The following is a 13,074-nucleotide window of genomic DNA, read 5'->3' on the forward strand; positions in this document are numbered from 1 at the left end:
TCTACATTCCCAGCACTGTACTGGAGGCTGGTGATGCAAAGATAAATATATCTGGGTCCCCAAGGAATTTAAAAGATGAATGCCCCTGACATTGATTTAGAACATGCTTGTGACAAGTCTAGATGACTTTGGAAAGCATGAATTACCAAAGAAATCCCAAAACAGGAGGGAACGAGGTGACACACACCAATCTGCCATCTTGTCACAGAGTCCCCAGACTTCAACAAACAGGGCAAAGTAGGCCAAAGCCCACTTTTACTCACCCTCGTAAAATATGAAGAAGCTGTTTGATGCCTCCCCAAATGCGAATTTCCACGCTGGTCTCAGGGTCCTCACAAACCTGTACCAGAATCCAGACAATGCTCCAGAGGAGCTTCAAGTGGTCAGAGTGGAGCAGACTGAGGAGGACAGGTATCCCCTCATAGAGCTTCACCTGCTCTTTCACCTGGGGCTCTGCACAAAGTAGGCGCAGCAACTCCGCTGTTAGTCTGAAAGGGGTACAGAGGGTGGGGTGAGAATCACAGCATCATGAGTTGATTACTTTACATTAAGACTAAAGCTATCATCAGTGCATGAAATATAACCCTAACATTTTGTAAGTCATGGGTCAACGTGCCATTTTCTGTAAGGAGCCCGATCAAAGCCAAACACTTTTAGCTTTACTAACTGTACAATCTGTGTCACAACTACTCAGCTATGCTGAGATAGCATGAAAGCAGCCATAGACAACATACAAAAATAAATTCGCATCCCTATGTTAAAATAAATCTTTATTTACAAAAATAAGCAGTGGAATACTTAGACTGTAGGTCATAGTTTGCAGACCACTGTTCTAAATTATAGGCTCGTTGCATCATCATTGGTCTGATTAAAAACCTACTGACCAGCATTGGCAGGGCGTGGTGGTGTGTGCCTGTAATCCCAGCCACTTGGGAGGCTGAGGCAGAAGAATTCCTTGAACCCAGGAGGCAGAGGTTGCAGTGAGCCGAGGTCACTTGCCACTGCACTCCAGCCTGGGTGACAGAGCGAGACTCTGTTTAAAAACAAAAACAAAAACAAAAAACAAACCTACTGACCAGCAAATAGGTATCAAGGACAAACAATGACATCTGCATTGTGCTAAAGACTAAAAAATAATAATAATAATAATAAAAGCCTTATTCTAGTCTTCAGAAACTTACTATGTAATTGCAAAATAAGACATTCTTAGAAAATGTCAAAAACACTACAATGCAGGTAAGTTAAGGGCAAAGCACTCAGTTACTATATACTCAGTGCAAAGTGCATTAAATTGATGGTAAAGACACAAGGTTCAGCTGTGCCATGAAATATTATGATGATAAATGTTTTATAGAATCATCCTTAGTCCTCCAGTTTCATACTCTAAACACTCCCCTCCTGGATGGTGTCATCCATTCCCATGATTTCAAACACTCTTTCAATCCTGTCATCATGATCTCAGCCCAGGCATTGCTCCTAACTTCCAAAAGTTTTAGCCACATGGATATTCCACAAGTACTCTCCATACTACCCCTAAACTCAAAGTCATTAGCCTCCTCCCCAGGTCTATTCTTCACCTTATATCCCCGATCTTGACTCATGGCACCACAATATTTTCAGTCTTCCAAGCCACAAGACTGGGAGTCATCAAGACACATACTCCTCTTTTCACACTCCTCCACTGTCAATCAAGAGCTCTTAGTGTTTTCTATTTCCTGGGCAACCGTTGGGATTCTTTTGAACACCAGGCAGCTAGGTAACCCCACTGCTCCTCCCATCCTTGTAATCCTTTGTCATGCTCAAGATATAAATCCCTCTTTCATCTACCTCTCCAATATTCTCATTCTCATACGGCTTTCTCATTCCTTTCCCCTGAGCTGATTACCTATGGCTCCTCTCCCTCCCAAATTTTGTGCTCTGACATTAATAATAAATGTTCCTTGATAAATAGTATTCTTTACCTTCACGAACTTTCCCATCCTCTCTTTGTTGTAAGTGGATCTCAATGTGTGGATATAAACAAACACCCCCACCTCACTCCCACATACACTGCTATCAAAGTGATCTTTCAAAAAACAAATTTGATCATGCTTAAAATGTTCCCATGAGTCCCCATAATGTTCATGATAAAATTCACATCGTTATTTATCAGAGACCATCATGACCTGGATAAAGGTGTCTTGTTGCCTTATCTATAAAATACGGGAAAAATAGGGTTAATGTGCAGATCACATGAGTTAATAAGCAAAGTGCTTAGAGCAGGTCTTGGCATATAGAAAACACTGATCAAAGTTAGCTACATTTTAAATTTATCATTAACTATCTGTTCTAGTTCTCTGGCACTTTTGTTCTTATGCTCCTGCTGTGCCCAACCATCACATTCCTCTAACACACCCAATTTCATGCCTCCATGTCCAAGCACATACTGTTTTTATGTTGTCTCTCTCTCTCTGCCTAGATATCTTCTCTTTCCTCCAGGAAACTTTGCGTGACTCCACATTCTAATTGGGAAGTGTCTGCTCCATGTTCCCAGAGTACCCTGTGCATCTGTCTACTGTATCAGTTATAGCACTGTTTGACCCTCTTCTACACTACATATTTATAACTTATTCATCTTTGGTTTTCAACACCCGGTACCAAGCTTGGAATCTTGTTTGTTCAGATAACCAAGTCTATAAGTATTATCTATATTTAATGCTCTTTTATGAGAGTTTTGAAGAAGAATCCAAAAGGATTTACTATGAGTTAAGTGTCAGGGCTCCATTGCTGGAGATTTCTTTTTATCTATTTTGCCTCTTTAGAAAATTACTCAACTAAATATCAAATGATATAGATTGCAACTCTATTTAAGTACAATCTAATAACTATCTGGATAGTTATTAGAACAATATGCAGTTCAAGTAAAAAGGAATCCATTTTACTCTAGATTTTGAGTTATCATAGCAGATGATCACAAAACAAGTCAGTTGCTATCTTATTTTACTTGCCTTCATGCAAATGGATTTTAGCAACCTAATCACTTATTGTAATATACAATTTGAAATTACTAAAACTAGAGCCACCTCAGAGTTTCTTTCCCTAAAAAGGCAAGATATAAATAAATTCAATAAACAAAACATTAAAAATGATATCACAAAAATTTATTTCATCAGCTTCTATGCCCAGATCTAGAAGTAATGCAGGACTAAACATAAATGGATATACTTCTTTGCTCTATTTTCTTTATATAAACTTAAACAGAAAATAAATGCCAAGCTGACTCATCATATTCAGTTACAATGTAAATAACATGACGTAATAAAAATAATAACAAGTGTATCTGTCAAATAAAGGCACTGCATTGTCTTTTTCTACTGTTAGCAATCCTACCTTTTAGAAAGCAAGTCATATTCATGTAAAATCATCAACAGATTTTCTACAATGTTGAGTTCACTTATCTTCTCCCTACATTCTTGACTATAAATTGAAAAATATTAGCAATTACTAAAAGCATATTTTGCTAGATCCATGTATTAGTCCTTTTTCAAACTGGTATAAAGAACTGTCCGAGACTGGGTGATTTATAAAGGAAAGAGGTTTACTTGACTCACAGTTCAGCATGGCTAGGGAGGCCTCAGGAAACTTACAGTCATGGTGGAAGATAAAGGAGAAGCAAGGCACCTTCTTCACAAGGCAGCAGGAAGGATAAGTGCCGAGCCAAGGGGGAAGAGCCCCTTATAAAACCATCAGATCTCATGAGAACTCACTCACTATCATGAGAACAGCATGGAGGAAATGGCCCCATGATTCAATGACCTGCACCTGGTCTCTCCCTTGACATGAGGGAATTATGGGGATTATAGGGATTACAATTCAAGATGAGATTTGGGTGGGGACACAAAGCCTAACCATATAAATTTATTTATTTAATATCCTAGCTCCAATATTATCTTGGGAGAAGAGATCAAAAAACAAAAGGAATCATATGTTATTCACAGAAAAGCAATGGTCCACTTATTGTCATAAAAACATTTAAAATAATCATGACATTTATAAGAGGAAAGATCTTCTTGAAAATTTTTCAAAGCCCACAAATGTTTGAAAATGTTCTGTATGTTAAAATTCACAGGTAAGAATGAATTAAGATGGTCAGAAAGATTCAACTGCCAAAGAAATATTATGGTAATTTTGAAATTAGAAGTAACTGAGGGTTAGATGAAAAGACTAAATATTTCCAGTCAGGAAATAAAAAGAAAATTTTAAACTGCAATTTGCCTTTCCAGTTTAAATTTTTAAATAATGCCTTCTATCCAGGATTCTCTTCAACATGTTATTTCACACTTATTTATCAAGAAATTGTATTAAGTAGTTGACAAAGTAACTGATTATTTTGCATCCTTACCACCTAAATTGCTATAGTAGCAGAACTGGAAAGTATATTAGAATACACTGCTTACCTTTCTGCTAAACTAGCCAGAGCCAGAAGGGAACCCAATAGAACATTAGTATCTCGGGCACCAAGTAAATTTACTAATGTCTGAAAAATGAAGTAAAATAAAGTTTAATTATATAAGTACTACAAGCTTCTTTTTTCAACATTAACATTAATTTATTTTCCATTACCAGCTGCTTGAATGACAAAATGCTTCCCTCTTAAGATCATATAGGCTTAACTGTTTTTTTTTTTTGCTTAGTAGTTTATAATGTATGTGCATATACAATTAAGCACAAACTATATATAATGTTAAAGCTGCTCTCTCTTATGTTTTTTTCTTAATGTTATCTACTGAAATTTTTTCATGGCATTAAATATATCTTTATAAACACTTTTTGTCAATATAATCAAGTTGTTTATTTTATTATGGCTTTACCCATAGAATAGTGAAAAAATATTATGCCCTATCAAGCCTTATGCAGCTTCCTTTTTATTTTTTGCAGTCAATATAAAAGTTTATCTTAAAAAGAGTTTTATTAAACATTCAAAATATCCAGTTCTTTACAGATGGCAGGAGTCCATCTCTCCTTACTTTGGAACTCTTGAGAGTAACCTCTTGTAGCCATTCCTTGCCCAGGACAGGAAGAAAAGGCATCAAGCTACATGACCAGCCTGGTTCTCATACATCCTTCTATTTCCATGTGCCCAAGTATTCTCTGCCCCTTCTGATCCCACGCTGGGAAGAACCAGGAATATTAATGACATAAATTACAATAGTGGTAGTGATCATCCATTGAGAACTCACTTTGAGCCAGGCATTGTGCTAGGCACTTTCCAAATTATTAAACGATTTTTCAACAAAATATTGAAACTTTCATTCTTTTGCCAAACTAAACAAGATATGAATACTATCGAGCATTCCATTTGCCTCCCAGATTTCTAATTGATGTTGAAAGTGCATCACTGATGCTCCCAAGCATCATCCTAACTAACATGACTTAGCTGGAAGTCTGTAGCTTGTCAGTGGCTTTCCCTGAATTCTCGTTAAGGCAAATTTTCTTATTTGGAAAATTCGAAAATTCTCTACATTTTCAGAAAGCGGAGTGCCCCTGAAAAGTGCCTCCCAAAATGTCTCAGGTCAGAGCTGCAACCTGCGCAACAATGGCTAAGGTAATTTTTATGTTTCCAGTACATGGATTTTTTGCCTTTATGATTTCATTTTATCTTAATGAAGTTATCATTATCTTTATTTGTCTGATCCTTTCCTCTTTTTCTTCTCTCTTTCTTCTCTGTCTTCTAATGTTTCCCAAACTTCAATCCATTACATATCATTTTCACAATTTTTGCCATATTCAATTAACACCTTTAATGTTAACTCAAAAAAAATTTTTCCAATTGTAAGCAATAATACCTGTGAAATAGCTGGCTACTGAAACAAAAAACGTTGACCTGTGTATCACCTAGAATCATCCTCTAGACCATGAGCAGCATGTGTTAACACATTTTAGGCAATCTTGCTCCCATATACACTAGAAAGTGGCTTCCCGGGATATGAAACTCAACAGGTTTCTGAAACTTGGCTCCACATGGCTACAGTCTAAACAGTTTTGCTATAAATATAGTCTGTTTTGACCTACAATGGCAATCATATATGGTTCAAACTAATATAGCCCCACGTGCCATATGGAATTTATATGTATACATATGTACATTTTGTTTATTTCTGTTGACTTATTTATAAATGCACACCTAGGGTGAGTTTATACATAGCTGGGGCTTTTCAAATAATATTTAAGTAATAAACCTAGTTGGTATTAAATGGCATAGGAAAAAAAAGAAAAGAGTTCCAGAAAACTTGTATTTATTATATCTCTATTAACTTGTAATGCTGGTAAAGAATATAAAAGGGTTGACAAAGATCCACAATCTCAGGCCAGGCTGGTAGGTTTGTGGATTCTAATTACACATGACTTAACCGCAAAGGCTCTGAACTTCCCTAATGTGAACTATTGCCATAGGGAGCTGAAGCATTAACTCTTTCAGGGGCCACTCACCTTGTGGGCTCCGCTTGTGGTGACCCATTCTCTTTGATCTTTGACTGCAGCAAGTTTTTGAAAAATATCTATAAAGGAAAGAAAGAGCGCAAAGAGGCATCCAGAGATTAAAGGGGGAGTACTTCCAGGAGCACAGATCTGCAGTGCATATGGGCAGGCAGAGAAAGGGCAAAGGGAACAAGACAGCACGAAAGGAACAACAGATGCAGGAGCAGCGTGGCTACTTTTTTACCCCAAGAATTACTCCTCAAGCTCCACTGGTATTTATTTTCTAATATTATTGTAATAATGAAATACAAAAATACCAAAAAAGGCAAACCTCTCTTTCCACTTGAAGTTCCTTAACATCATTACCAGTTCAAAGTGAGGACTATTCTTCAAAGATCCTCTCTGTGAAGATTTCAACTTATAAAGAAGAGAGGGAAGGCCAGCAAATGAGAGGAACCTGCACGTTTCCTCAGCTGAGGAAAATAGTCATCCTCAAATGAGACTTCCTAGTGCCCAGGGCTTGCCATAAACTCTTCTCTCCCTGGATCTGAGAATCACTGTGCTGCTCCACAAGCAGATATGAAGAGCCAGTCCAGTCACACAAAGAAAACGGACGGGCATCCCACACGGCAGGACGTCTGTGACTCATCAAAGCTGGAGTGCAGGACAGCAGGGCTGGGAAGAGCCTCCAACGGGAGAAGATTGAGTGACTAAGGAATACCTCACACTCACAGTCCAATGTTTTCACATTCGCAGCATCAGATAAGGTTTGTTGTTATTTTTCTTTTTCATGCTCTGGATGTTTCAGATTCTATGAGGTAGGTAATCATGATTAACCCAACTTTATAGAAAAAAAAACTGGATAGTCTCTGACATTTTAACAGAAATAAAAAGACGCAAAAATAGATTTTACCAAAATTTGCTTTTATGGAAGCCTCTCTTGCATTAAATAAATTGTGCTTTTCAAGGTAAAGGTTGTAATCTAAACATCTTTCTTCTGGCTGTATGTTGCCACTGAATATAACAATTGGCCTGGATGCTCAACACCTGAGCTGTGTGTGCGAACATTAATAAATATTTAAAGTATCCTTGTTTCCTGCTGCAAACACCATACTGCTTTTTCTAGCAAGTCCACAAAAATGGCTGTGTCCCTGCAATAACACTTACATGTCATGTTGACCAGCTTGTCCACAGTGTGCTGCTCTTCTCCATAGCCGAGGTACTCATTGGCTACAATCTCCATATACTGCATGAAGGACCAAACCAACAAGCCAGTCAGGACACCAAAAGCACACAAGGAAGCAAGGAACAAGATGCTGCAGTTCTTAAAATAAACTGTAGGTGGCACAACAGATTCATCAAATAATACTCTCATGCTCCTGGAACAGTTATCGCTCAAGTGCAAAAGGTGACTGGGTTTCTAGATTCTTTGGCTTCTCTTGCGTGCTACGAAGTTGAGGGAAAGACCATCTCAAGACTCTATAAACTCTCGAAAGTCTCAAAATGACTCTTAACTAAGTAAGTTTGTTGTGTAATTTAGTATCCAAATACAAGATACATATAAGATACATAATACATAATATATAGAATGTTTATTCTTCAATGTATCTTTTAAGGAGAATTTTTTATAATACATTGTATATATTTTACTGACGTTATATTTTATAAGCTCTGAATATATGTCTAACCAGCATACATGCAGTTAGCAATAATCAGAATAAAATGCGTACTGAGTAGTCTGATAATTCTCACTGTGGATAATGATTATAATAAGAAACAGGCTCAGGGAAACAGGTAATTTCTAATATTATAATGGAAGTTAAAATGGATAAGAAGATGCTTTGTAACATAATCTTATGAAATATTAAGTTATTAAATGAGGTACACCTCTAGTCAATTTAAAAGGTTCTTGAAAACAAAAAATAAACATGAATCAATTTTCTAAGAATATAATAAAATAAAGTAGATTTAATGTTAAATTGCCACCAACTTAATCTTCCATTAATTATTCAGAATGAGTTTGCAGGGCCACATGTTTATTATGAAAATCATTCTTTCTGTAAACATTATACAGGTTTTAGGAGACTAGCCTGTTCCACCTCAAAAGTGTGATCAGAAATTTTGTTTTATTCCAGCCTGGCCAACATGGTGTAACCCTGTCTCTACTAAAAATACAAAAAAAAAAAAAAAAAAAATGATCCGGGCATGGTGGCGCATGCCTGTAATCCCAGCTACTTGGGAGGCTGAGGCACAAGAATCACTTGAACTTGGGAGGCAGAGGTTGCAGTGAGCTGACATCACACAACTGCACTTTAGCCTGGGTGACAGAGTGAGACCCTATCTCAAAAAAAAAAAAAAAGAAAAAGAAAGAAAAAGACATTTTGTTTTATTGTATTAATAAATGCAAGCCTCTGAGTTGCTCAGTATATATATTCACTTGCTTACCCTCACTCAGTAGTTAGCAAAGCAGAAAAATAAATAAGGTCAAGATCATTCCTTTCTTTGTCATCTATTTATTAGTATTTTAGTGAGCACAGTAATCATTTTCTTGTTTGAAAATGTTTTGAACATCTTCATAATCAGTTTATTATCTTGCCAGGCCCAGTGGCACACACCTGTAATCCCAGCTACTCAGGAGGCTGAAGCAGGAGGATTGCTTGGGCCCAGCATTTTGAGACCAGCCTAGGCAACATAGTAAGGCACCGTCTCAAATATATATACATATATATATACATATTTCTTTTCCTCCCACCGTATGGTATATACAATGCTAAGGGCTTGAGCCTTCCAGCCATCGCCCCTTTTGTTGTTGTGAGGTGGAGTTTCGCTCTGTTGCCCAGGCTGGAGTGCAGTGGTGCAACTTTAGCTCACTGCAACCTCCGCCCCCCAGGTTCAAGCAATTCTCTGCCTCAGCCTCCCGAGTAGCTGGGATTATAGGCACCTGGCACCATGCCTGGCTAATTTTTGTATTTTTAGTAGAGACGGGGTTTCACCATGTTGGCCAGGCTGGTCTCAAACTCCTGACCTCAGGTGATCCACCCACCTGAGCTTCCCAAAGTGCTAGGATTACAGGTGTGAGCCACTGCACCTGGCTGCCTATTTCTTATTATTACTAGCTAAAGACATGTGACCTTTTATAGCACTTTCTCATTTCATCAGGCTGAGTAAAGTGAGCCCAATTAGCCAGAACAAAATGTGGTGGGTTCCTCCCTGCTCTGTGAGTATCATGCCTCACACTCACACTTAACGCTGTCTGTCCCTCTCTGGGGCAGACAGCATAACATAGGAAAGCCACCTTCTGTCACATACCCTTTTAATTCTTGCTCAGAGCAGGCACAAAATGAAAAGGCAAGACCAGCCACCACAAAAGGAATCTTACCTGAGCTAGGTTTTCAATCCCACCCAAGCTATGGAGTATTTCCTAATAAAATAAAAGCAACAAAACACATGTAAATGATGAGGATGGAGGGGGAAGTATATTTTACATGCAATTTCTTTACTAAGTTGTCATATTTATAATTATTTTGCGAAGGTCTACATTCTAATATAAATATGGAAAACTTACAGTATGTCATTCATACTACCTTTAAAATAAACTATTAATAAATATGAAAGTTGGGTTGAGATCAAGAGAATAAATCTGTGCTCAGAAGCGCAGCCTGCCCCTTCATTCTTCTTACCTCCTCCTGTGTCATCATAAAATGTTCGAGTTGAGAAGAGCCATTAGACACCATTTCATTCAATATTCTCATGTTACAGATGAGGAAAACCAAGACACAGAAAGAAAACCATTTTGCATAACTGACGAACCTGGATGAGTTCATCACCAAACTCCAAGAACCCTCCGCTAGATCTCTGCCTAGTGTCCATGAACCAGCAGCACCCGCATTACCTGGGAGCTGAACAGAAATGCAGAATCCTGCACCCACCCCAGACCTACTCAATCACACTCCATTTCAACAAGATCTCCAGGTCATACGCACGTACAGTACAGTTTGGGAAGCATTGCTCTAGGACAGAAAGAGTTTCTCAAAATTATTAGATGAATGATCTTATTAGACCCATGCTCTAAATAAATGTAAAGATAATTTTTGACAATGTCTCCTGATACAGGACTTTAAATTGTGAAATGGACCAGCCTAGAGATCTACTAATAGTAAGTGCTCTTAGGTTAGCCACATTGTCATTTATCTATAGACAAATATTCTCAGGTGGCTTTAACCTGCTTAATTACATCTGTATTGACATCTCTCTCCTTACTTAACATGCCCACAAGGAAGTTATTTGAAACATAAACAAGAGCCATAATTTCAATTCTGGGAAGTGCACAGGGACGAGTACATGAGCGTGGGAGAGAACAGTCTAGTTCTGCCATGAAGCCAGTGAGTGGGCAGACTGGGAAAAGGCACAGGGGCCTTTTTCTCTCAAGGCCTCCTGGGTCAAGGTTTCCATACTCTGTATAAAGTGAACTTGGAAATACTGAACACACTTACATCTAAATTAAATTTTAAAAGAACATTTAGAACTCAATTAAAAATAGTTCTATGACTACCTACTAATTTGAAGCCTCATCAATGCTATTCACTCTAGAAGAGCTATAATTAAAGAGCACGAGAATATTGTACATATGATCTCTATTTATGGTAGGAGGTTTTGTACACATAAAAATTAAAATAACATTTAAAACCAGTTATATTTATTCAACAAACATTTTTTCCATTCCACCTATGTAAAATCCTTGAGTTAGGCTCTGGAGACACACATATGTAGATGGCAGGAGTGCGCTTTGCTGAGCTGTAAGCAAGCATAAGGTGGGTATACAAACAACTAGAACTTAAGACAGAATGAGATAAGTGTTAAAAGTAAATTATACATGCAGTGTTATGAGGGGCCAGAATAGAGACACCTCATTCCTGCTGAGAGGACTAAGAGACACCTCATGTGGGTGGTGGTCTCTAAATGGGGACTGGAAGGATGGATGGATTTGCCAAGTAAAGATCGGGAAGAGGTGAAAATAAAGGAGATTCCAGCAAAGAGAATAGGAGGCTCAAAGGTGAATAGAAATTGTGCAGACAAAACATCAAGACATGCTGTAATTCCAAGAGAAGCAGTTCCGTAACTCCATGGAGGGCATTACTGGGAAAAAATGTTAGAAAATTAGGGTGGATTCACACTGTGGGAGGACTTAGATGTGAGCCTGAATTTGAACGTTTTCATGCAGACCATGATACCCAATGAAAACGTGTGAGCAAGGGACTGGCCAGAATTAGCTGTGGGGACTTCCTTCTAGTCATAAAATGAACTAGAGATGGGGAGCGTATCAACTGGGAGCTCAGGTGGGGGTCAGTGACAGCAGGAGTAAGAATGGAAAGAAAGGGGTAGTATTTGAAGCGATATGATCAACGGAACATGAAGAAAGATTGGAAGAAAAGAAGCAAAGTCAAAGACATCAGTCTATTTAAGTGGGAGTGGCTGGGCACAATGTCATAATTAACTAACACAGGGAGAGAGAAAGGAATAGGCTGAGATAGAGCAGAGGACTCTATTTTGGACATACTGCAGTGCCGCAGGCCCAGGTGAAAAAAATACAACAGGCCACAGAAAATGAGGTGAGGGCAAAAGACTAAAATCTGGGAGTTATTCACATGAAGGAGATTCATCTGAAGCTTGGGAGTGGGAAGACACCAAGGAAGAGAATAATGTTTAAATGGTCATGGTAATGTTATTTTTAAATGTTTGCCATGACAATAAATTTATTCAATAATTTTGATGATATGGGACTAACTCAATGTTTCCTAAACCATGTCCTGGAAACAGTCATTTTATTTTGTGCAGTGGATGGAATTAGGCATTCTACCAAAAAAAAAAAAGAAAAGAGAGAGAGACAGAAAGAGGGAGTTTTATTGTCCAATCAGCTTGGGAAATGTAAGGTAAAACAGATTTAACAAATTCTCTATCTCAGGACTCTTTGGCGCTGCTGTGCACTATAAGTCTCTAAAAGAAGAATTAGTGTGCAGCTTTTTCTAAACATCCCTAACCAAAGCACACTTCGTTTCCCAGGACACGTATTACTCCTGTGGAATAAAGTTTGAGAAGTGCTGCTATAGAGTAGAAGAATGAGAAAGACGCTTACTCCCTCTTAGAGAATTTTGTCATTATGTTATGTACTCAAGAATTTAACCTTCATTTATGAAATGAATATTTTCCCTCCATGCTCCCATGGAAAGTGGAGCAAGGCCAGGAGATTGCTCACAGACCCTGGTCTTCCTTGCATTTCCTTTCCTTATACCAACAGGACTGTACTAACCCGAGAGTGTAAACTAAAGAAAACCATGACTACAAGGTATGTATACACATGGGCTTAACACTTCTAGTTACTGACCTGAAAAGCAAATATGACTGCAAGCTTAGATTACAGCAATGCGCCCTGTGTGCCCTTTTAGCCCTCAGCATCTTTCCCTTGTCACAAGCCAGAGGGCCATAAAACTGGTTTCTATATTTCTGAGTCTAATGACTTGGAGAAAGTTCCCTGGGTAATCTGAACTTTAGTTCAATCTGTAAACTGTGAACAATGTCCTTCCTAAGCTTACCCCCTGAATTGTTCCTTTTTTAAAAAAA

General features: G+C 38.1%; 1 protein-coding gene across 20 annotated transcripts in view; it reads right to left on the bottom strand.

Moving 5' to 3' along the window:
* NEK10 (NIMA related kinase 10) overlaps positions 1-13,074 on the bottom strand; it is a 257,967-nt gene that overhangs the window by 193,838 nt on the left and 51,055 nt on the right. For 16 of the 20 annotated variants that reach the window (XM_055109578.3, XM_055109577.3, XM_055109574.3 and 13 more), the window contains 6 exons: positions 9,836-9,877; positions 7,624-7,702; positions 6,469-6,536; positions 4,437-4,516; positions 3,370-3,456; positions 264-488 (listed from right to left, as the gene is read on the bottom strand). In XM_055109578.3, the coding sequence (XP_054965553.1) occupies positions 264-488; positions 3,370-3,456; positions 4,437-4,516; positions 6,469-6,536; positions 7,624-7,702; positions 9,836-9,877 (581 nt within the window). The remainder of the gene's footprint in view (positions 1-263; positions 489-3,369; positions 3,457-4,436; positions 4,517-6,468; positions 6,537-7,623; positions 7,703-9,835; positions 9,878-13,074) is intronic. The other 4 variants (XM_055109580.3, XM_055109579.3, XM_055109575.3 and 1 more) reach the window with 1 other exon arrangement.

This window comes from Pan paniscus, chromosome 2, assembly GCF_029289425.2.
Source record: "Pan paniscus chromosome 2, NHGRI_mPanPan1-v2.0_pri, whole genome shotgun sequence".
NCBI lineage: Eukaryota > Metazoa > Chordata > Mammalia > Primates > Hominidae > Pan > Pan paniscus.